Here is a 26,275-nt window from a genome sequence, read left to right on the forward strand (position 1 = left end):
CCTACTTGTGATCTCTGTCAAATAAATAAATAAAATTAAAAAAAAAAAAAAAAAAAGAAAGAAAGAAAGAAAAAACACAGAGGAGAGATGGGAGAGGACCAGAAGGTAGGTCACTGGAAGTCAGTGATGGAATCTGTAGGGGCTACAGAGAATGTAGCATTTTCTTTTTCTTTTTTTTTTTTTTTAAAGATTTTATTTATTTTATTTATTTGTCAGAGAGAGAGAGAATGAGAGTGAGCACAGGCAGACAGAGTGGCAGGCAGGGTCAGAAGGAGAAGCAGGCTCCCTGCCGAGCAAGGAGCCCGATGTGGGACTCGATCCCAGGACGCCGGGATCATGATCTGAGCCGAAGGCAGCTAGCTGCCTAACCAACTGAGCCACCCAGGCATCCCGAATGTAGCATTTTCTTCCAGGCAACAAGGATAACAGCAGAGTAGAAGTGAAGTGCACAGGGTGAATACGTTTAGAATAGGGAGGGAAGCTCAAAAGACCTCGTCAGCAAGTGATGGTGTAGGGAGCTATGTAGATGATCTTTTCAGTTTGGGAGTAATGCCAACTAATTCTGCCTCCAAGGAGGGATCCAGCTAACTGTTTAGCATCTGCACTAAGGAGGAGTAAGGAAAAGTTGCTGAGGACATTCTAGGATTTTTTTTTTTTCTGCCATAACTAGAATGCTGGTTAATTTTGCATTAGTAAACCATAGTCTGCAGGACTGTGTGTGGTGTGTGTGTGTGTGTGCATATGTGTTTTATTGGTTTTGTTCTCATTTCTTAATGAAAGTTCGTAGTAAAAAAAATTCTAGTTTTATCTCAGCTGAAAGCATGATGAAATTGTCCAACTTTAGCTGTAGATGAGGGAGTTGGGTTCTGAGTGCACAGTTAGAACTTAGGGTGGTGCGTTGTACTGGCTTGTGGCCATCGAGTGGATCAGGAGCTGGGACACATGGATGACGAGCTGGGAGGGAAGGTTTTGGGACTACGGTGCCAACCAGGGCTAAGGATTTCTTTCCTTCTGACCAGTCCTTCACGGTGCTCCAGGCTTATCAGTGACTTTTTTCCTCCCCAGTCCTTCTCAACTCTGTGTTCAAAGGGCTTTAGGGAAAGGGACAAAGGAGAGGATAGATAGCACAAGTGACTGACAGCCTGAGGAAAGGTAGACATAAAGGCCACTGGTTCAGATGCCTTTCTGCATCTGCAACTCACAAGGTAAGTTGTCTACTCTTTCCACTAGAAACGAAAGCCACCCTACAAGAAGTGCTCAGAGAGGTATAAACAAAAAATAGGTCTCGAGTGCTTACTCTTCCATGTTGTTTAGAGTTTGTACAAATATGCCTTTCTTCTTTTTAACTGTCCACGTGACTTCTATGACTTTCAGGTGCTACTCGTGAGCAGTAGTCGCCATCCAGACCGATGGATTGTCCCTGGGGGAGGCATGGAGCCCGAGGAGGAGCCAAGCGTGGCAGCAGTCCGTGAAGTCTGTGAGGAGGTATGCACAGAGATAAAAGGGCATGGCAGGACCTTGTAATCATGAATCTGTCATGTCTGTGTAGTTCTTTAATTCATCACCACTCACTGAGTAAACATACTTATGATCACAGAAAGAAGGCATTTAACAGTTACCATGTGCTTCCTTGATTAAAGGGCCGATCAGGTTGGGACATGGTAATGTTTATCAGGCACTCTGTGCAGGGAGAGGGCTCTAGTGGTGACTGTATCTGATATATCAGACAGTGTTTTGTGATTTCCCATGGAGCTCTTTCAGCATTGCCTCTGTTACCTGTGGCGGAAGATCAAGAACAAATAGTTCATCAGCCCTAAGAAATGAGAGAGACAGGCAGTATTGATGTAAATGGCTCATTCCCATTAATGAGGAGGAGGAAGAGGCCATTGTTCCCCTCTGTTTCCTGGGTCCAGGGCACAGAACAGTGGCTGAAGCAGGAGTTCTGTTGGCCGGAAGCTGTGATAAATAGTGCCATTAGAGAGAGAATAGTATCTTCTTTGTTATTTAGCCTCACGATATTCGGCATGTAGGTACTGAGTTCCTGGGCCTTGCCCAGTATATCTTACTAGATCTTCTGGAAGAAGTACTCAGAAGAGGCAAAGTCTTCATTCCCTTACTTCAAGGGCTTATGGTTTGATTAGGGAAACCAAGAAATAGATGGCAGTTCAAAACCAGGAGGAAGGAGTAACATTCCCCCATAACCCCCTGTGGTGATGCTCTGCTTACTTGATTTCACAGAAAATTCCTAACCTTGTGGTGTATGTGTTCTCACCCCATTGACTTGCCCTCACCACATGGCTAGTGCTTTTCTTTGTTCCAAAGGGAATTTAAAACTGATTCCAAGGAGATATAAAATAGGCCTATGAACAAGTCTAAATCCTTCATTTCTTTTGGGTTCAGCCCTTGCTGAAGTCCCCTGACACTAATCTTACCCTTGGAGTACTTAAGGAATTCTTCCCTTGCTCTGAACTCCTGCAGACTTGTGTTGGCTCGCACTCCTATCATTTTATCATATATCTGGCATCCATAACTAGGGTATGATCTCTGAGAGCAAAAAGTATGTGTTGTAGTTGGAACCCTCCCTGTGTGTTCCCATTACACAGCTAGGTGGACAGCAGTAATTGGTACATGCTTCTGTGACAGGTGGGGCAATGGATGGAACAGGGAAAGCACTGAAGAGATAGCCCAGGTGGAAATGACCCGAGCACAGGGAGCGATAGGTATGGTCAGAGAGGATGCACGAGGCATTCTCACGGTAGCCAGAACTGGTTTCCTTCTTTCTCACCAGACCTGGGATAACAGGGCTGCCCAGGGATGGGGCGCCCTGGAGGGGCTGATGTGATTCTGTGCTCTGCCTTCCTAGGCCTGAGGGCACCAGAATCTTTGCCTGCTCCTTTCTGGAGGATCCTAGAGGCTGGACTATTCCAGTTATGTGTGGCAGGGCCCATTGATGGACCTAAGCTACGTAACTTGAGTTCAGATCCAGTTGACGCTTATAAGATCTAAGGCTCCTAAAGCCATGTTTAAAAGAGCTTCCACCGCAGTTGTAGATTCAGAAAGGTGGTCAGAAGACCTGAAATAGAGTGATGGTTCTAGAACAAAGAGAAAGGGCAACGTTACAGAGACTGTGCAAAACTTGCTCCTTGGTTTTAGGAGTTTGGGGCAGATCTGACAGCTCTACCTTTGCGGAGCACGTACGGATTTGGCGCCTATCTCAGGAGAGCTCCAGTCATTTGCCATTACTGTTGTTGGATTCTGAGTATTACGGTTGAGTCAACCGTGTTTATAACGTGTAGCAAAGATGGAAGGAACTAGGTGACTGGAGTAGAAATGCAGCGAGGGGCAGGAAAGGGTATAGGGCGCCCTGTTCACTTTGTTCCTGGAAATGCCATGCGGCCCTTCAGTCGGTGAGAGGGAAGCTGCAGTGGGAGTAGGGCCAAGGGGAGTCTGAGGATCCTGTCCTCAGATGTTCAGGATCCCCCTTCGCTCCTGTTCACATGGGGTCCTTGTCTTGAAATGAAACCCTGCTCAACTCTGAGGAAGTCAGAGGACAGTCATATCACACTCTGTACTTTATTGAAAGCATTATTGAAAGGATAAATGTCTGTGAGCTGCTTGCAACTTCAGAATATGGTACTGAATAAATCAGATGTTTGCACAGACAATAAAAATTAGTGAAATGTCATTACAGAAACATTCCAGGGGCTTCTATCAAAATAAAATAGAAGTGAAGGTTTTTCCGATCCCACATCCATCAGCAGAGTACAAGACTTGGTATCAGAGAGGATGATGTACAGATAAATACATATATGATATATGTATAAAAAATACACACACACACACACACACACACACACACAAATATATATATATTTTTAGTTGCCCTTGAAGGATAGCTTTTGTAAGTAGAAATCACTATTCAGGAGTTTATTTAGGTTTCAAAATGTTATGACTTCTGTAAAGTACACATTCAGAAACTTAATTTTCTTCATAATGCTTACAGCTCTGATTGCTTTGTATATAAACATCGGAGATTTTACTAGTGTCTTTTGGGTAATACTAGAACAGTTAGTTGAAGAGCTTCAGATGTTTCAAATTGGATTCATACAGCTCATACCAAAAAGAAGTGCTTTCTAAAGAACTTCAGTTGTCTGACTTAAAAAATAAAAACCTGATGAAGCTCTTCAACAAAATGTCCTGTAAATCTCCTGTATTAAACCCATGGGCTCCTGGCTGGCTCAGTCAGTGGTGCATGCAACTCTCCATCTCGGGGTTTTGAGTTCAAGCCCCACATTGGGTGTAGAGATTACTTAAGTAAATAAATACTTAAGAAAACCAACTCACAAATGAGGTAAGTCTTAGATTCTTTATTCTCATAATATATGTAAAATTACTAAGATTTTCAACTTAAAAACACAAGGCAGAAAGAAATTATTCAATTATATTTTCAAAACTGAGGTTCTGATCTAATAGGCCAAGTTTTGGGGGGTTTTTTGGTGTTTGGTTTTTGTTTTTCAGTAATTTCCTTGCACAACGTGGGACTCAGAACTCATGACCTTGAGATCAAGAGTCGCATGCTCTTCTGACTGAGCCAGCCAGGCGCCCGGGCCAAATTCTTTTACACATTACAAAATCATAAAATAGGTCTGGTCTCCTTCTTAACAGAGAAATATCTTACGATTTTGATTCTCTTAAACATTTCTATATTTCATTCTAAATATTTCCAGGATTGAAAAATACTTACCCACCAAAGAAACCAGGCCCTTCCTGTTAAGTGAGGCCAAGACTCTTGGATGGCCTGTTTGGAAATGCTGATCTAGTCCACTGTCGCTCTGTCAAGACCCTGTAACTTCACAAGGCTGGTGGTCGTAGAGTCCACAATAGACGGGAGTGTGTACTTAGCGAACATTGCTCAGTGTCTCGCACACCTGGCTAACTTTGTCCTTCAACCTGAAGGTCCTTCCTCCATCAAGTCTTCGATAGAGCACTCACTGCTCTTCCTTGGTATCTCCCTCGTGGTCTGTACTTCTGGCATCATGGTTGTACTGTAATGATACTGCTTGTTTAACTGTCTTTTGTGCTAGGCTTTACATTCTGTGTAGCCAGATACCATCCTTTTCTGCTCACTGTTGAATCTCCATTGCTTAACATGTAGCAAGCACTTAACAAAATAAATATTTCAGTTATCGACGAGATGAATAGGGCAGCCCCAGAAATCTGAGGTAGGCCCTTTTGGGTTGGCAGGAGTAAACATACCTATAGGTTTCTTGGTTAGAGGAGGAAGAATATGACAGTGTTGCAGCATTTGTCCGACCAGGCCATGCAGGACTGGAAACTTGGGGCACAGGGGCACAGGTAGGCCCTGCTCAAAGTGGCTAGAACCGCAGCAGGAATGCATTGTGGCTCATGGAGCCTCATCACTGCGCCTGGGGCCCAGCCCCTGTCTTCCACGGTGAATGAGCTGCCTCTCCAATCTCTTCTCAGCCTCTTGGCTTCTGCTCACCACTTTCTGCATTTTCCCCTCTGAGTGTGGCACTCACCTGTCTGCGCCTCTCCGTTCAGCTTTCCCAGCAGAGATGACCTGACCTACGCAGCTACCAGGCAACATCATCAGCTCCTGGCCATTTTGAGGACGTTTGCCTTCACTTTGCTTCAGTTGCTGATTCCTTATTTCTCTTGATGTGCTCAGAGCATCGAACACAGGTGTTGTACAAGTATGGCAGCTCACACTGCAGACACCTGCAGCAGCTTTACTGCAAGGACCCTGTGTATGCAGGAAAAAAATATTAACACGGGAAGATGTTTGTTACTGCGTTCCTAAGTGGTCAAAGCATACTATGAAACTATTTATAATATAAAACCATTTAGCGGAAAAGAAATATGTGTGTCTATTTGTGTAGGAAAAAGTAACACTGCTTGCACAACTACTATTTGCCAGGCTTTGTTCTAAGCATTTTGCAGATGTCACCTCATTTAATCTTCTCCAGACCCTAGGAGATAGTGGAACTGTTACTGTCTGTATTTTACTGGGCAAGAAAAAAACAGATTCTGTGAGATTAAGTCATTTGTCCAAACAAACTTGCCCAACCAAGGATGAATCCAGAACATCTCATCTCAGCACCCACACATCTCTAAATGCTGTGCTCCTTGAAAGAACATCTACCAGAATGTTCGGGGTGGTTATCTTTGGGTTAGTTCAGAGATGATCAGGTTTTCTGCATTGAACATATATTTATTTTATTACTAGAAAAATGTTCTGTGTAAACATGAATGGAGTGAAATTATTAAGTAGTCTGTCATGGCCTTGTCGGGCCAAGATACCATTAAACTCAATCTGTTCGGCAGCTTTGTTTAACCTGGCTTAAGAATTTCAGCATATTGGGTGAATTTCAGAAACAGATAAATCTGTAGCACTTGAAACATTGGCAGTCACATTTCATGGGCTAAAATATTCCCTTTTGGAAACTGGCCTCATGATTTTTAGCTGCTTATGGTCAGAATCCTCTTATAGTGACCCCTCGGAGATTGAGAGGGCTGACACTCCCTCAGGAGCCTTGGTGACAATGCATCTCCAGCCTCGGGCAGCAAAGGCTGGTGTGAGCAAGCCATGTGTTACCCTCTGTTACCAAAAAGAAAAGCACCTCTTTGTGTACTTTTCAGAGCTGTTCTTTCTTGCTAATTCAATAGGAAAGGTAAAACTGTTAGCCGACAGGGAAAGAGAGAGAAACTGGATCCGAGATCGTTCTGTCTTCTGTTCATTTGTTTCATTCCCCATTCTCACCTCGGGAGAACCCAGAGTGTTATCACCAAGATAAAGAACATGTGAAAACAGAATTGAGAGGAAAAATATGTGCATACCTTCCACTGTATCGTCTTCAAGGATGACAAAGATGGGTGCCTTTTGAGAAGTGTAGTCAGTGATGACATTTGAAAATATGTGGCCAGATGCCAGTTCCTTTTATCTACTGCTTCATGTTCGGACAAGGCCTGTATCCACAGAGCCATTTCCCGCACACCAACTGTAAAGGAGCTGTAGGCAGCCTCATCATGAATCTGTGGCATAGGCATAGCTTAAAAAAAAAAAAGCGTAGGTTTTCTGACTTCCTCACTTGTGTCATAATATCACACTTTCCTGCTACTCCTCGGGCTCTTCACCACCTGCTGCTTTGCCATATAAACTCAGCAGCATAGAAATTTCTTCCTTTTAATGAGGTCTTCTGATAATTCCCTGTATTTCTTGCTGCCCTGTTTCAAGTTTTTAGTACACTGTCCGAAAAAGTAAAAATGTCACAGCATGTTTGACTTACTTCACCTTCATTTAGGAGAGTTTGTTTTGAACAGCTAGGTGCCTTAATATAATACCAAGGGTCATGGTTGCCTCAAGGGTCTAGAGGGGCTTTGTCTTAAGGCTTTGCCTTACTGATCTTACACCATCCAATCGAGAATTTCTTGTGAGCCTTCTTGAGATCATGGAAGATGCTGTCGTGAACTATATCTTTAAAATCTATATCTTCTTCTTCTTCTTCTTCTTTTTTTTTTTTTTTGAAGAGAGCAAGCACGGGTGCACAATAAGGGCTTGGGCAGGGCAGAGGGAGAAAGAGAATCTTAAGCAGGCTCCACATTTAACACAGAGCCTGACTCAGGGTTCAGTCTTGCCCCTGAGATCGTGACCTGAGCCACCCAGCACCCCATAAAAATCCGTATCTTCTTGGGGCACCTGGGTGACTCAGTTGCTGAAGTATCTGACTTTGGTCAGGTTATGACCTCCTGGGATCAACCCCTGCATTGGGCTGCCTGCTCAGTGGGGAGTCTGCTTCTCCCTCTCCCCTGGTCCCTCTTCCCTGCTCCTTCTCTCTTTCTCTCAAATAAATAAATAAAGTCTTTATTTTTTTGATAAAGATTTTACTTATTTGACAGAGAGAGAGAGAGATCACAAGTAGGCAGAGAGGCAGGCAGAGTGGGGGGGGGGAGCAGGCTCCCTGCTGAGCAGAGAGCCCAGCACAGGGCTTGACCCTAGGATCCTGAGATCATGACCTGAGCTAAAGGCAGAGAGGCCCCACCCACTGAGCCACCCAGGCAGCCCATAAGTAAATAAAATCTTTTTTAAAAAATCTATATCTTCTTATCCTAGTTCTTGTACTGTGTGTTCCCTGTCTCCACCAAAACAACAAAAAAAGTTTGTACGCTCTAATATATATGTGTCCTGGCGACTAGAAAGCTCCATATGGAGCCTCAGAACTGCCTCTAACAGAGAAGCAGTATTTCATGGCTCTTGTTATATACAAGCAGAACATTCAAAAAGCCTGTAACTAGTCGGAAATAAATTAAGATACTGTTTTGTCACCCTTTCTTTTTAGGTCATCAGTGTTTGACTCTGTTTGGGGAGGAGAAATACAGGAAGGTTGTGTGTGACTATGTTGTATTTTCATCTTTATTTTTTGGCCTCAGCCTGAACTGTTGTGAGTGGAAGGTGGGGATAGGGTATCATATAATTTATTAGGGAAATAACATGGTTCTTTTTAAATGCCAGGCTTTTAATCACAAAATATTTATAAGAATGTGTTAAGAATATTTTCAGTCAGTTTAACAAGATAGGTAGAAGGTGGGTAAATGATGGACCAGGGGGTCCTCCAGCTCATAAGCTGGTAGGGAAGGCTCTGGTTGGAGGCATCTCCTCCTCAGGCCCAGCCATGAAATAACATGGTTCTTTTTAAATGCCAGGCTTTTAATCACAAAATATTTATAAGAATGTGTTAAGAATATTTTCAGTCAGTTTAACAAGATAGGTAGAAGGTGGGTAAATGATGGACCAGGGGGTCCTCCAGCTCATAAGCTGGTAGGGAAGGCTCTGGTTGGAGGCATCTCCTCCTCAGGCCCAGCCATGAATTGTCGTGTGGCAGTCAAGACCCAGTATGGTTCTGATGTTTCAAGAGAATCTTTTTTTTTTTTTTAAGATTTTATTTATTTATTTGACAGAGAGATCACAAGTAAGCAGAGGCAGGCATAGAGAGAGAGGAGGAAGCAGGCTCCCCACCAAGCAGAGAGCCCGATGCAGGGCTTAATCCCAGGACCCTGAGATCATGACCTGAGCTGAAGGCGAGGCTTAACCCACTGAGCCACCCAGGTGCCCTCAAGAGAATCTTGAAAGCTAGATTCTCGTGTGAGAGCTCCTAGTCTTTTAATATAGGCAACTAATTTTTTTTGAAGATTTTATTTATTTATTTCAGAGAGCTAATGAGAGAGAGAGCACAAGGCCAGGGAGCAGGCAGAGGGAGAGGGAGAAGCAGGCATTCCGGTACAGGGCTTATCCCAGGACCCTGAGATCACACAACCAGAGCTGAAGGCAAATGTTTAACTGAGTAAACCACCCAGGCATCCATAATTATTATTATTATTTTTTTAAGACAGAGAGAAGTGCACAGGAGGTGGGAAGTGTGGGAAGGGGAGAGGGAGGGGGAGAGAGAGAATCTTAAGGAGCCCAAAGAGGGCCTGGATCTCCCTGGCCCTGAGATGATGACCTGAGCCAAAATCAAGAGTTGGAGGCTTAGCTGACTGAGCCCCAGATACTGCCTAGGCAGCTAATTTTTTAAAAGTTTCCAAAACCCTAAGCAAAATAATATTTAATTCATTTGCATAATGAATTAAAACAACAGTAGTAATACTGAAAAGTCCATAATGAAAAATAGCCAGGGTTGCTGGGTGGTTCATTCGATTGAGCATCTTACTCTTGGTTTTTCTGCTCAGATCATGATCTCAGGGTCGTGGAACTGATCTCCACATCAGGCTCTGTGCTCAGCATGGAGCCTGGTGGAGAGTCTTTCTCTCTCTAAAATAAAGATAAATCTTAAAAAAAAAAAAAAGTTTAAGGAAAAAAACCCCACAAAACATATGTTCTTAATGGAGTAAATGAGCTGTGTTGCAGATTTTTACTTTATTTTCAACTGTAAAGTGATAAGCTCCAGCCTCTTTGAAGAAGACAGTTGTTTTGTTTTGTTTTGTTTTGTTTTGTTTTGTTTCAGTCTCCTAAATGATAAGTAAAAGCAAATAAAGGTTTTTAATTTTGGCAGTATTTCACTCTTTAATGGAAATGTCAAAATGGGAAAATATATCCAGATGTAAATTACTATAAATCAAGAGAAACTGTAAGTCAACCTAATTTGTTGAAAAGTAGGTTTCTTTTAAATACTGTTATCTAAATTTCCAGGATTTAATTTTTAAGAAATTTAAAATTACCTGAATATGAGTTATTAATAGTGTACATTTATGGCTATGTGCCCCATAGATTTATCTTAAAAATGAGCATAAAAATAGGCAAAGAATTTTTCTGTATGTTTGAACTTTTTTGAAATAAAAAGTTCGTCAGAAAATAGCCATAAGCTTATTATGTGCCAGCTATATTTAGATCTTGAGGAAGAAACTATGAAGTACAATGATATGTTGGATTCCACTTTCCTTAAGACAGATTGTGTTTTTGTTAAGTACTACCGAGTCTTTATTTTTACTTGGGGAAGAAGATATTTTTAGCTCTTTTGGTCACAGCATTATAGAATGCAAGAATCATCATGTCTCTAAAACTCTTATTCTGATAATTAATTCCTTTTAAAGATTTTTTTTTTTTAGGTAGGGGACAGAGAGAAAGGGAGGGAGGGAATCCTAGGCAGGCTCATACCCAGCATAGAGCCTGATCCTGAGATCATGACCTGAGCTAAAATCAAGAGTTGGATGCTCAACCAGCTGAGCCACCTAGGGTGCCCCCTTTGAAGAATTTAATAGGAAATGTGGTTCAGTGGTGAAAACTTTCAGGAAAATTTTGTTTACTTAATATGGACCTACATTTGTGTGTGGAAGCATCTTTATTCTGACCTCCAAAGGAAGCATATATACAAAAAGTCAGTAAAAGAAGAGCTTTTCCTTAGAAGAAAAAATTTCGAATATAAGAAATGAACAGAGAAAGCACGCCATGTTTTAGTTTGGAAACCTGTGTGAGGCTGTTTCATGTTAGAGGACAGAATGAATCCTGTAGATCGCTGGCAAAGGCCTTCAAGTAATTCCGTATTGAGTCTCCTGTTTCTGGCAGCTGAGAATTTGGAAAGGGCCTTTCCTCTCAGTTACAGTTCAGGGATGAAAGGAGACCTTGGCATAGACACCACCTCCCGCAAAGGGCCTGGCTGAGGCGCCTTGTGCTAATCCTCGCGCTCAGCTTTTGCTTTGCGCTCACGTGGCCGAGAGTGTAATTCAACTCTGGCCCTAGAGCCCGGAGGCCTCTCTCTTCTTTCAGAGGAGGGCACCTCCCCGCTGTTACGAAATGGGAAATGGCTCCTCCTGGGTTACTTCCCTGATTACTTCTAGAGTCAACCTTAAAATGATTGACAGTTATTAGTGACTATCATTTTGGCTTTTGAAAAAACACTGAGGGGTGCCTGGGTGGCTCAGTGGGTTAAAGCCTCTGCCTTCAGCTCAGGTCATGATCCCAGGGTCCTGGAATCAAGCCCTGCATCGGGCTCTCTGCTTAGCAGGGAGCCTGCTTTCTTCTCTCTCTCTCTCTGCCTGCTGCTCTGCCTAATTGTGACCTCTCTCTCTCTATCAAATAAGTTTTAAAAATCTTTAAAAAAAAAAAACAACAAAAAAACACTGAGTGGATACTCTCAGCTTTATGAAAAGTGGTATTCAAAATGGTACTACATATTCATGTTAGTGAGCATTTTAAATATATAGGTGCTTTAGACTATGAATTTCCATTAGAGTAGTCTGTAAAATTTTTAAACTTAAAAATAGAAACAGTATAACCTGAGCAGGCCGTAGGGCACCTGCCTGACTTAGTCGGTAGAGCATGCGGCTCTTGATCTCCAGGTGGTGAGTTTGAGCCCCATATTGGGTACAGAGATTACTGAACAGTGCTCTTAATCTGAAGGCTTTTGTGTGTTCCTTGTAGCATTTAGTGAGGTTGTTAGCATAGCCAGTCTGAGTAAATGGTGACGACTATAGCTCACCATTTTTCTGATTATAAAAACAATTCCTGTTCCTAGCAGAATGAAAATCCAGAAAGCACAAAGAAGACAGTATATTACCATAATTCCATAGCTGGCTATATTTCCTCAATGTTTTATTCAGATTTTTCAAACATTTAAGAAAAAAATTTAAATACTAAAACACTGTATACCTTCTTCTAGATATATCTGTTGACTTTTTGCTTTATCTCTATACACACTTTTTTGTTGTTGTTCTGCCATTGAAAAGAAGTCATACATATTATGACATACCACTTCTTAATTCTGTTCTTTAGCTTCAGCATACCTCTTTTTAGAATAAAGCCAGGTCCCTACATTACCACATACCATTGTCACACCTAAGAAAATTCGTAATTCCATAATGTCTGTCTCCCTCTACCCTAAAAAAAAAAATAGTCCAGGGCAGTTGTCTAATAGAATATCTCAGGTTCTGGTTTTGCTTGATTTTTTATTCTTGGTGTCCTTTAAATTGCTTTCTTACCCTCTGTATTTCTAGCAACTTCATTTAGAGCAGTGCTGTCCAGTAGAACTTTTCTGAAATTACGTATGTGTCCTGATCAGTGTAGTAGCCCCTAGCTAGCCATATATGGCTACTTAAATGAATTCAAATTAAAAAGTTTTAAAATTTTATTTATTTATTTTAGAGAGAGCAAGGGGGAGAGAGCAGGAGCGCAGGAGCAGGGAAGGGGCTTAGGGAAAGGGAGAAGCAGGCTCTCTGCTCAGCAGGGAGCCCAATGTAGAGCTTGATCCCAAGACCCTGGGATTATGACCTCAGCCCAAGGCAGACATTTAATCAACTGAGCCACCCAGGCGCCCTAAAATCAGAAGTTTTAAATTCATTTTCTCAGTTATGCTAGCACATTTCAGGTGCTCCTTGGTGGCATGTGGATAATGGCCCTTGTATTAAACAGCACTGGGCTAGAGGCTTGATTACATTTAGGATAGGCCTTTTTTTTTTTTTGGTTAGGTCACTGCACAGGTGATGCTACATGCTTCCTATTAGTTCGTATCAGGAGACACATAATGTCAGATTGCCTGGCCATTAGTGATAAAATGTTTGCTCAGACAGATTTCTCCATTGTAACAGGGCATGTCTGCCAATGAGGCAGAATTGCTAAGTAATCTATTGGGTAATGCTTCTGCACTGTATGACTATCCTTTCAGTTAGTAGTTTTAGAATCTTCTGATGATCCTAACCAAATAGATCCTTATAGTAGAAACTAATAGTACAATGATTCTAATTTTCCTTAATTAATTGAAATTCTTCTCTGAAGGAAAGCTTTTTTCCTCATTCTCCTTCCATGCTCCCCACCTTCCCATTTTTTTATTTCCTGTCTTATTTTATTTTATTTTTTATTTTTAAAGAGGGATCCACACTGCGTGGAACTTGAACTCCTTATTCTGAGATCAAGACCTGAGCTGAGATCAAGAGTTGGACACTTAACCAACTGAGCCACCCCAGTGCCCCTTTTCTTCTTACTTTAAATACCCCTCTGGGCTCATGGACCTTAATTTTTTTTTTATTGTTTTATGATCAGTTACAATCTTTCTTCTCTTTGCTTTTATTGTCTCATATTTGGTCACTATGTACCCTTTGAAGCAGCCTTCCTATGTACTTTTGAGTCCTTCCTTGCTCTAAATGCAGTAAAATTATTCCCAAGCTCAGCTTGAATTTTCCTGTCCCAGACCTATTGTCAACTATTTCTCCAGAGAGTTTGCTTTGAGTGGAGAATTATTTTGAAACCAGAATTGGGGCTTGGTGTGCTTACTGATAACTCAGATGTCATGAACTCCCAGGCCCTTTCAGTAGACGGTAATAGAAAGCATATTAAAAAAGAAGAATCATGATTTCATGTTAATATTTCCACTTCAAATTTAACATTACAAGGTGGTTTTCCCCTTTTATATATTTTCTCTTAGCATAAGACTAAAGGTTTTTAATAACCTTAAAAAGGTTTTAATAATATTCTCATATTGTTACAGGTTTCTAATAACATTATTTGGTTTTTCATATTATAAGATAATATGAATCTGTGTGCATCATTGATACTTTAAGGAGAAGTATTAGGAATCTGACAATGTGTTCTAATCTACTTAATATGAACCTGGCAGTTTTAGGGAGGGCTACCTAATCTTAGGGGTAGGATTAATCCCTGGTGCTACTTTGTATTTAGGGATTGGATCTGGGTTGGTTTTTTTTTTTTTTTTTTTTAAGATTTTATTTGTTTATTTGACAGAGAGAGATCACAAGTAGGCAGAGAGAGAGAGAGAGGGAAGCAGGCTCCCTGCTGAGCAGAAAGCCCGATGCGGGACTCGATCCCAGGACCCCGAGATCATGACCCGAGCCGAAGGCAGCGGCTTAACCCACTGAGCCACCCAGGCGCCCCTGGGTTGGTTTGAATTGGTAGTAAATGACAAGATGATATTAAAGAGGAGGTAATTGGCACCAGCAGAGAGGTATCACTTACCTTTTCTTTGTAAACCTGGGTTATAGTTTGCTTTACATTAGGGACAGTTACCTAATATAACCCTTCTTTACCCCATTTGGGGGCCACTCTCAGGCATAGGAATAGTCAAATAAGTTAGGAAACATAACCTAAGAACTGAGTAGGAGGGTTTGTATTGCTTCTGTGTAGATTTGTGGTCTGTAGAGGCCCTCCATTGTGTGTGTGGATGAGCGTGGAGGCATGGTGTAGGGAGTACACTCGTGTCATTCTCTACCTGTCCTCTTGTATTTGTGAATGATTGTTTCGATTGGAGTGGTTTTCAAACTTGTCTTTTGGATTCTAAGCTCCAGTCATTAAAACGAGATTTTTCCACCCACAGAAATGTGTGGCAGGAGTTTGAAAAGTCACAGAGGATAGTTCTTGGGTGAGACCAGCCTTCTTATCGCAGCTTGTGCAGCACTTCTGGTCCCTTCCTACTAAGTGCCAGTGGTGCCCTCCAGTCCTCATGACAACCAGAAACACTCGTACATTTCCACAGCGTCCTGGGAGACAGTCGCACTTGTGGAAAACCTCTATGTTGAGTGGTCTGGGAGTTTCTTTTGTCCTCCAGATCCCAGTTGCTTACTTACTCGTTCTTAATTGGTAACTGTTTGTCAGGCTTCTGCTGTAGGCTCGGTTAGCGTTGGGACTCACATCCTGAATATGGCAGATGATGTAGAAGGGAAGAATAGGTCACGAGTACAGCAGGGTGGTGGAGAGCCTTGATACCCTTCCAGAGAAGTTCATAGTTAAGAAGGTTCTAGGACCCGGGTACTCTGAATGAATGTGTAGTACTGCTCAGTGACTGGCAAACTCATGGAATGGAGAGGGAAAGATAAAGATTGAAGAAAAGTAATTCTTCCCTGAGCTTTGAGAGGAAATGGTAAGTGAAAAAAAAATACAGATTTCATCCCACTAGTCAGATAAATGCCAGCTAAAATAAGCTCATATGTTGCTTCTATCAAATTAGCCAAGATTTAAAAAAAACTAATTCTATCCATGATGGTGAAGGAGGCAGCATGTATTAAGAGCCTTAAAAATGTCTGTACTGGGGGCACCTGGGTGGCTCAGTCAGTTAATTAGCCAACTCTTGATTTTGACTCAGGTCACGATCTCAGGGTCTTGGGATTGAGCCCCACATCAGCTCCACATGGAGACTGCTAGCCCCTTCCCTCTCTCTCTCTGTTTCTCTCTAATAAATAAATCTTTCTTTTTTTAAGATTAGATTTTTTTATTTGAGAGAGAGAGACAGCATGAGAGAGCATGAGCAGGAGGGAGGGGCGAGGGAGGGGCAGAGGGATAAGCAGATTCCTCACTGAACAGGGAGCCTGATCCCTGGACCCTAGGATCATGACCTGAGCCAAAGGCAGATGCTTAACCAACTGAGCCACCCGGGATCCCTACTTTCTCTAACAAATCCTTTAAAAAGACGTCTGTACTGTTTTTGGGGCACCTAGCTGGCTCAGTTGGAAGAGCGTGAGACTCTTGATCTCCGGGTCTTGAGTGCAGCCCCATGTAGGGTTTAGAGATTACTTAAATTACTTAAATTAAAATGTCTGTACTGTTTTGGACACTGTATCAGTCATTGCAAGTCCTTTCCATTTCAGGACATGCCACACATCTGACATAATACACGTGATTCCCTCCAGATAGAAAGCTCACCCTGTCCCCTTGCCATCTGGGCACACTTCTTTGAGGTTTCAGTGCAGTCCCTTCATTTTATAGAAGCTTTCATGACTTTCAAGGCTGATACGTAGGTGCTTTTCCCACCATCCCATTGTAACCTAAGTTTTAAATGTGTTTTTCCTGGGTATCCTTACTCACTGTGAACATTCTGCAAAACAGAAAAGTAAAAGGAACAAATTTAAATTTTCATACTCCCCACTGGTAACATTTTGGTGTATTTTGACTTCTGAATGTTTTTGCTTGTCAGCCTTCCAACTTGACTATAAGCTACTTAGTGGTATCCTTACATAGCATAAGGAGGTCCTGAACATGGACAAAAGTGAACTATTTCAGAAGAAATCGAAAACGAAAAAGAGGAGGCAGGGGTTTTCTAACTTTTCTCTTCGCTCTCATTTTCTGTTTTCCCTCCTCTTCTCTTGGCTTGGAGACCGTGACCAAATCTTGTGACTAACTTTTCAGTTCATATTGGAGCCCGACATTTTTGCTCCTAAGTGTCTGTGGAGAAATGCTTATTCATGGACAAAGAGACACACATACAGGAGGTTCATCCCAGCTTTAATGTGGAATAGCAAAAACCGGCAACCATCTAAATGCTCATCCATAGGATGATTACCTCAGTTGTGGCACATTTGTATTACATACTACCATCCAGCAGTTTATATAATAAAGGAAATCTGCATATCCCAACATGGAGAGCTCTCAGAGACATTTAGTGACATGAAATGGCAAGTATGATTGATTTGTGTAAAATAAAATGTCCTAAAACATATCTGTATGTGCATATGAGTATCTCTGGGGAGGGAAGTGGGACTAGGAAGCCTATGGGAAATTTTGCTTTATCTAAATGTTCTTGATTTTGTTTCTCACAACCCCATCACTCTTTCCAGTGTCTGGGCAGAAATGTGAAGCCATCAAGCAGTTGTGAAAACATCAGTATTTAAAGTGCTTAAAGTATAGCCACAATCCCCCATGGAACTCTGCAGGGATATATTTCAGCTCAGAAAGGTTAAAATTAGACTTGCTGAAATTCTGTTCTATATTGTCTTCCCCTGCAAGAAAATGCCATCTCTGGTGGCAGCCGTGGTAGCCAGCAGAGCTTCAGTTGGGTTTTTGTTTTTGTCTTGGATGCAAGCTTATTTTCAGCTTTGCAACCTGATCTTGCTATCTTCACATTTTTTTTTTTAGATTTGTTAAAATGATTAGTGAAGATAAGGTAGTTGAGAAAGGGATTGATTCATATGGAGATCTTTCAGACAGTTTGCTGTTTCCAGATGTCTAGATTAGTCTTGAAAGGAGTATGAGTAGAAGTGATCCATGAAAAAAACATCACATGGGCTCATCAGCCTGAGAACTAAAGACTATTGCTGTCAGATATGTTTGTGGGAACTCTTTTGTTGGTTTTGCGGACAATTATGACTTTAGGAACGGTGTCGTTTATTGTTGCCACACAAAACTTGAAACAAGACTAGAGTAATCATGTTATCTCACAGTTTCTGTGAGACATTAATTCAGACAGGGTGCAGCCATGACAGCTTGTCCATGATGACTGGGGCCTTAGCTGGAAAAATCAAAGGCTAGGAGCAGGATACTGTTGGGGGAAAAAAAATCTTGATCTTTCTCCTGCATCTGAGTGTCTTTGCTGATTCCTCCCTTAAATTTGAATGTCCTAGAGGTGTCCTTTTTCATTTCTTTCCTTGTGTGTCTGCCATTTCCTCCTCGGTGAGCTGGCCCAGTCTCAAGGTTTTGAACCTGAGAGGTGGTTAGTGGGTAGGTAGGTAGATGCACATTCCTCCCCAACCATAGCTTTCCTTAACCTGCCTATTTAGTATTTCCATTTGGTTGTCCAGCTGGCAGCTGAAACTTGTTTTTGTTGTTGTTGTTGTTTTAAGATTTTATTTATTTATTTATTTATTTGAGAAAGAGAGATCACGAGCAGTGGGCAAGGACAGAGTTGGAGAATTAGACTCACCGCTGAGAAGGGAGCTTGATACGGACTCGATCCCGGGACCATGAGATCATGACCTGAGCCTAAGGCAGATGCTCAACCCGCTGAGCCACACAGGCTCCTGAAACTTAATATATATAAAGCTAAACCTGTGATTCCAGTACCTTCTCCTAAACTTGCTCCTCCAGCCGTCTTCCCCATCTCAGTAAATGTACTCCTTTCTCTCAGTTGATTAATCCAAAAACTAGGGGTTATCCTTGATTTCTTTCATTTCTCACACTCAGTAGTTTACCAGCCAATCCTGTTAACTCTACCTTCCGAATGCTTTTATATCCAGAAGCCAACCACTTCTCACCATCTCTGTTACTACCACCTTGGTCCAAGTCACAGTCACTTCTCCTTCAGTTCTTACCTCCTTCAGTCTGTTTTCAACACAGCAGGCGAAGTAATCCTATTAAAAGAAACCAGGTTGCAAAACATCACGTCACTTTCTAAGCTGAAGCCCTTAGAATGGCCTAGGATCTGGCTTCCTCTGGGACTCATCTCTCACCTCTCTCTCACTCACCGTGCGTTGGCCATATACTAGCAGCCGCCTTGCTGCTCCTCCCCTCAGGCCCTTTGTACTTGCTGTTCTTCTGCCCAGTCATCATGGGATTGACACAGTCCCTAGATATTGAATCTGGAGGCGAGAGACCATCCTGCTGTTTTTTCCTAATGGCTTTTATGTGTGGCAGTTGCCTTTTATTGGTGATGAAATGTCATGGTATTGAGAATGAGACCTGAACAGTTTCAAAAAACAAATACAATCTAGTCATACTGTAAGTAGCAGATCCATGCTTTTATATCTGTGCCAAATGAAATGCTGTTTTTCATTCATCTACCTGCCTTTCTTGCTCAGCCGGATCTTGCCGCACTCAACAGTCCTGTCCTTCAAGTGGGGTGGCAGTTGTTAGAAGATCCCTTGAATACCTCTGAAATGTTCGCTTGGCTTGCTTGCCTTCCTTCTTTACCCCCTTTCAGGTTGAGGAGTGACTTGAGGGCATGAGTGGGCAGTCCGGGATGCCATCTGAACAGCCTGTTCTGAGAGAGCTGGTAGGGCTCCGAGTCAGACCCTAAAACAGAGAGGTTTTGGTTTCACAGGACGCCAACAAAACGTGCCAGAGGGCTATTTAGTACTAAGAGGCCGTTAAAGAAGGGAAGAGTATCATTTTCAACCAAGAGCTTCTTGGTGACATACTGTCACCGAGATTTATGAGAGCTGAGGGAAAGATGATCAGCTATTTATGGCGGTGTGAGCAGCAGAGTTCTGGGTGCAAAACCGAATGAGGACGTCACTGAGAAGATCCGCAGGCTTGAGAAACCTGAGGGAGTGTGCCTGTCTATATGGGGACTCTGCGGTTAAGTAGAAATTATTTTTATAGGGTCATAGAATCACATTGTTGAGAAGGACGTCCGGAGGTTATCTCATTTAAACCTGCACTTCTGGTGAAGTGGAGTCAAATAAACATGTTCACCGTTCAAGCCTTAAGGTTTCTTTTCGTTTTCCTCTTTTGAATGTATATTTATAAAAGATACTGATCCTTTTATTTTATTTAAGTGAGTAATTTTTTAATGTCTAGTTTTTTAAAAATGACTTTCAATGCCATCCAACAACGAGATAGCCACTGCCTAAATCAGAATAGCTAAAATAAAACTACATGGTGCCATTTAGCAGCAGGCTCGGGGCAAGAAAGGTAATCATAGTAGCTTGCTGCTTTCAAATAAACTGTTCCTCTCTGTTGGGCCAGTTGAAAATATGCAATATTAAATGCTATGAAAGAGCAAGATCACCTCTATGGTGATATTTAACAGTCTTGAATTTTTTGGGGGGTGGGGGGGTCATTTCAAACTGAAATTGTCAGTTCTGCCTTTAAAGTGAAGATTAGGTTATCGTTAAGAAAACCTTTTTAAAGCTGGTCCTCCAAACTGATTTTCCAGATTCTCAGGTAGTCTAGAAGGCAGGTTTATATAATACCCTTTTAGTAATTGTAAATTCACAAAACAATCGAAGGTTCCATTTATATAAGCTTGCCTGCCCTCCAGAAGGTGTCCTGATTTATTCTCTCCGCAGCAGAGAGGAGGAGGGCATTCATACATTTGGAATGTGTGCAGGCTTTGGAATTGGTCTCCTACGTTCATATCCTTGTGCTACTGTTTAACGGCACGGCATTGGCAAATTATTTATCTATCTCTAAGCATTGGTTTTCTTATCTGGAACATAGGAACCATGGTAATATTTGCTTTATAGGTAGACAGTAAGAACTCAAATGTTAGCTATTATTACTAGAAAAGAGGAGTAATTTGCCCTGAAATCACACAGTGGAACATGACCTGACCATACAAGAATGTTTCCAAACACTGTGTTGTTACCTCCCCAGTCCTCATCTACCCCATTATCCTCATCAGGAGGATGCGAGTCAGGTTAATGAATTGTATGAGCCTTTTAAGTTACTTTGAATACATAGTTAGGAGAGAAACTGGATTTATATTTTTGGTGTTGGGTTCATTTAATTTTTTATAGCTTTTTTTTTTTAACATGCTCACATAATTGAAAAATATGCTGCTGTCTTCTGTAGCATATTTTGTGAAGTCTGAAAGATTGAGATGGAAAGGAGAGTACCTTATTTTTAGATTCTAAAATATTATTTTTTCCTGCAAATTTTTAGGATTGACATTTTTTCCCAATATTATATTCAAACCCATTGCCTTAGTAAATGAATTTTATTTTAAATGCCCATATGCCCACCACCTACATTCTGCCATTAGCACTTTACCTTACTTGCTTTGATCCCATAATCTTCATCTGTTACTGAAACAGAAGTAACCAGTACTTGAGAACAAAAATCATTTCTCTTTCCATCACCTAAAAATAACCTTTGTTGACATTTTGGTAATCTCATACATGTGGCATATCCATAAATTGTGTGTGTGTGTGTGTGTGTGTGTGTGTGTGTGTGTAAAAATAATACTGGAATTTAGCCATTTCATTGGCTTATATTGTGGACAGACAACCCTTTGTGGTAATAGGCATATATATGAGTGATTATTTTGAAAGACCTCATAATAGTTCATCTATAAATATGCCATAGTTTAGACTATTCGTTGCTGAACATTTAGTTTGAGCCTAATTTTTCATTATTCTAGACAACATTGAGAATACTAGTCAGTTTGGTGGTTTTTGTTGTTCTTGTTGTTTTGGTACTTGCCTAGTTGTTTCTTTAGGATAAATTTCTTGAGGAAAAGTTGTTGGCAATGTTTAAGTTTTGTGTTTAATTGTCCAGTTGCTCTTTAGGAAGAGTACCTGTTTATGGCCCATCTCCATGAAAATGCAAATTTCTCCTATGTATTTGCATGGTACTTTTCTTTTTTACCCTAGCCACTTTGAGAGCTAGAAATTGTGTCTTACTCTGCTGATTTCCAAATTTAATTAGGGAAACAATAAACACCTTGAAATAACTCTTGAGTCCCAAAGAAAATCAAAACTGCAGTCTCATATGATTCAGAAATTAATCATGATAGAAAGGAGGGGAAGTGGCCTATAAAATTCTCTTGGGAATTTATTAAGAAAATTTTTTTTGCCAAGTATATTTAAGTTTTATAAATATTTTATTTTGTACACAATTAAAGATTATATAGTCTTTGTTCATATGTACAAACACAGTTGTTCCATTGGTTTAAGCTTTGAAATTCGGAGGTGTTATCCTTTGTTGTAATTGTGATTTTTGTTTGTTTCTCCTTATATTTTGCTTTGTATTTTTCTTTCTTTGTTTATGTAATTCAGCATATAAAGAATAATGGTTGTTTTATTTCCATAATGGATCATACAATATCAGCATAAAATTAGTTTCTTTGTCCTGTTTATTCTTTTTGCTCTGAATTTTAGCCTTTTCTGCTTTTTAAGGGGTGATGAGGTTGGCCATTTTGCTCATATCACTTAACCCTTTATTTTCTACCTTTTTATGTCATTTTGTTTTAGTTATATATCTCTTGTGACTGTACATCATTTTTCACTTAGCGTGAAAGTCTTTGACTTTGGAATAATGAAATCTAGCCTTATTAACATTAATTATAACTGTTTTTAAAGATTTTATTTTTAAGTAGTCTCTGCACCCAACATGGAGCTCAAACTTACAACCCTGAGATCAAGAGTGACATGCTCCACTGCCTGAGCCAGCTAGGCATCCTAATTATGATAACTTTTGAAAAAATATATTCGTCATCTTTTATACTGTGTTATTCTCATCTGCCTTTCTTGTGATGAGTCTACATTTTGCTAAATTGACTGTTCTTCCTTTATCTTCTCTAGTGACATGGAAGTTATATATACTATCTCTATTGCAGTGGTTACTTTCTTTTTTAAAAATAGATTTAATTTTCCCCATTTATTTATTTATTTGAGAGAAGGAGAACTGGGGGAGTTCAGAGGAAGAAGGGGAGAGAGACTCTGAAGAAGACTGTGCACTCAGGAGCCCAACACAGGGCTCCATCTCATGAGCCTGAGATTACAACCCAAGACAGAACCAAGAGTTGGACACTTGAGCAACTGAGCCACCCACATGCCACTAGATTTAATTTTTTTAGACTAGTTTTAGGTTCATAGCAAAATTGAGCAGGAAGTACAAGGTTCCCATTTACCCCCAATCTCCACACACACATGCAAGATCCCCTACCATCAACACCCTCCACCTGAGTTGTTCATTTGTTCCAACTGATGGTCCTATATTGACACATCATTGTCATCCAGAATCCACAGGTCATATCAGGATTCACTCTTGTATATTCTGTGAGTTTTGACAAATGTACTATGACATGTATCTGCTATTACGGTAGCATACAGAATGGTTCCACTGTGCTAAAAATCTGTGCCCTGCATTCATCCATCCTTCTCCCCTAACTTCTGGCAACCACTGGTCTTGCTGTCTCTATAGTTTTACATTTTCCAGAATATCATATAGTTGGAACCATATAGTATGTGGCTTTTTCAGATTGGCTTCTTTAACTTAGTAATATGCATTTAAGGTTCCCTCATATCTTTTCATGGCTTGATAGCTCATTTCTTTTTAGCATTAAATAATCCATTGTCTGGATATACCACAGTTTATCCATTCATCTCTTGTAGGACACCTTGCTTGCTTCTAGTTTGGGTCATTATGAATAAAGCTGCTATAAACCTTGGTGTGCAGGTTTTGTGTGGACATTAGTTTTGAATTCCTTTGAGTAAATATCAAGGTGCATGATGATGGATTGTATGGTAGAATATATTTAGCTTTGTACCTCCAAGATATCTATCGTTTTACATTCTCACCAACAATGAATGAGAGGTCCTCTTGCTCCACCTCCTCCTCAGCCCTGGGTATTGTCACTGTTCTGGTTTTGACCATTTAATAGGGGTGTAATAGTTTCTCCTTTTAATCTGAAAGTCCCTAACGTATTCCCTAATAACGTATGAGGTTGAATACCTTTTTATATGCTTATTAGCTCTCTGTATATCTTCTTTGGAGAGTTGTGTGTTCAGGTCTTGCACCCTCTTTTTTTTCCTTAAGATTTTATTTATTTATTTGACAGAGAGAGATCACAAGTAGGCAGAGAGAGTCGGGGAAGCAGGCTCCCTTCCCAGCAGAGAGCCCGATGCAGGGCTTGATCCCAGGACCCTGAGATCATGACCTGAGCAGAAGGCAGAGGCTTAACCCACTGAGCCACCCAGGTGCCCCTCTTTTACCCATTTTTAAATCAGGGTGTTCATTTTCTGATTGTTGAGTCTTGAGAGTTCTTTGTTGTTTGAATAACAGTCTTTTATCAGATATGTGCTTGCAAATATTTTTTTCACAGTCTTGTGACTTGTCTTCTTATTCTCTTTACACTATCTTTCACAAAGCAGAAGTTTTTAATTTTAGTGAAGTCCAGCTTACCAGCTTGTGGGTTTGTTTTTTTTTTTTTTTTAAAGATTTTGTTTATTTGAGAGAGAGGATAAGCAAGAGAGAGAAGGAGCAGGGAGAGGGGAAGAGGGAGAGGAAGAATTAGACTCCCCACTGAGCAGGAAGGCCGACCTGGGGCTGGATCCCAGGATTCCAGCATCATCATCTGAACTGCAGGTAGCTGCTTAACCAACTAAGCCACCCAGGCGCCCCCACCAGTTCTTTTATTTTATGGATTTTGCCTTTGGTATTTAAAAAGTCATCATCATACCCAAGGCATCTAGCTAGGTGTTCTGCTATGTTTTCTTCTGCAAAATAAGTTTTGCATTTTATGTTTAGGTCTGACCCATCTTGAGTTAATTTTTGTGAAGGAAGAAAGGTCTGTGTCTAGATTCATTGTTTTACATGTAGGTGTTCACTTGTTGCAGCACCATTTTGTTGAAAATATTCTCCTTTCTGTTGTATTGCTTTTGCTCTCTTTTCTGTTCCGTTAATACATTTGTCTCTTCTTTCAAAACCACACTGTGTTGTTTACTGTAACTTTATTGTAAGTTTTAAAGTTAGGTAGTAACAGTCCTTTATTATATAACTTCAGTATAGTGGTTGGCTATTCTGGATATTTACCTCTTAGTGTGAACTTTAGAATTCGTTTATTGATATCAACCACAAAAACTTGCTGGGATTTTGATTGGGATTGCATTCAATCTACAGATCAAGTTGGGAAGAACTGACATCTTGACAGTATTGAGTCTTTCTATTCATGAACGTGGAATAGCTCTCCATTTATTTAATTCTTTAAGTTCTTTCATAGAGTTTTATAGTTTTCTTCATATAGATTTTATACATATTTTGTTAGATTTATACATAAGTACTTCATTTGGGTGCATGTTAATATAAATGGTATTGTGGGGTTTTGTTTTTGTTTTTGTTTTGTTTTGTTTTAAGATTTTATTTATTTATTTAACAGAGAGATCACAAGTAGGCAGAGAGGCAGGCAGAGAGAGGGGTGGGGAAGCATGCTCCCTGACGAGCAGAGCCTGATGCAGGGCTGGATCCCAGGACCCTGGGATCATGACCTGAGCCAAAGGCAGAGGCTTAACCCACTGAGCCACCCAGGTACCCTAGTATTGTGTTTTTTATATCAAATTCCACATTTTCTTTGCTGCCATATAGGGAAGCAGTTAACTTTTATATATTAACCTTATATCCTGCAACCTTGCTACAATCACTTATTAATTCCACAAGTATTCTTTTTTTTTTTTTGCCAATTCTTTCAAAATTTCTTATAGTCATGTCATCTGCAAACAGAGTTTTATTTCTGCCTTCAATCTGTATACCTTTTATTTCCTTTTCTTGTCTTATTGCATTAGCTAGAACTTCCAGTATGATGTTTAAAAAGAATGGTTAAGAGGGGACTTTCCTTGTACTTGACCTTAGTGGGAAAATGTCTGGTTTCTCATCATTAAGTCTGAAGTTAGCTGTAGGTTTTTATAGATTTCTTTATCAAGTTTGAGGAAGTTCCCCTCTATTCCTAGTTTACTGAGCATTTTTATCATGAACAGTAGGTGTCCGATCTGATCAGATGCTTTTTATGCATCTATTGATAGGATCCTGTGATATTTATTTATTTATTTGGGCCTCTTGATGTGCTAATTGATTTTCAAATGATGAACTAGTTTTGCATACTTAGGAAAATCACACTTCATCTTGATTTATAATTATTTTTTAAAAGATTTTATTTATTTATCAGAGAGAGAGAAAGCACAAGCAGGGGGGAGGAGCAGAGGGAGAGGGAGAAGCAGGCTCTCTGCTGAGCAGGGATCCTGATGCGGGGCTCAGTCCCAGGACCCTGGATCATGACCAGAGCTGAAGGCAGATGCCCAACTGAGCCACCCAGGCACTGCAATTTATAATTCTTTTTTTTTTTTTTAATTTATTGTTGGATTTGATTTGCTGATATTTTGTTGAGGCTTTTACATCAGTGTTCATAAGAAAGAATGTCTGTAGTTTTCTTATAATGTCTTTCTGGTTTTGTTATTGGGTAATGCTGGCCTCATAGAATAAGAGGAAATGTTGCCTCTGCTTCCGCCTTCTGGAAGAGAATATAGAAAATTGGTATGGTTTCTTTTTAAAAGTTTAGTGGATTTCACCACTTAACCCATTTGGGCTTGGTGCTTTCTGTTTTAGAAGATTATT

The 26,275-nt window shown here is 40.6% G+C and overlaps 1 protein-coding gene across 1 annotated transcript in view; it reads left to right on the top strand.

The window, feature by feature from the left end:
• Positions 1-26,275, top strand: part of NUDT3 (nudix hydrolase 3) — a 112,698-nt gene that overhangs the window by 61,520 nt on the left and 24,903 nt on the right. Inside the window, exon 2 of the mRNA XM_059178595.1 lies at positions 1,375-1,485. Within this exon, the coding sequence (XP_059034578.1) occupies positions 1,375-1,485 (111 nt within the window). The remainder of the gene's footprint in view (positions 1-1,374; positions 1,486-26,275) is intronic.

This window comes from Mustela lutreola, chromosome 6 (assembly GCF_030435805.1).
Source record: "Mustela lutreola isolate mMusLut2 chromosome 6, mMusLut2.pri, whole genome shotgun sequence".
NCBI classification, from domain to species: Eukaryota; Metazoa; Chordata; class Mammalia; order Carnivora; family Mustelidae; genus Mustela; species Mustela lutreola.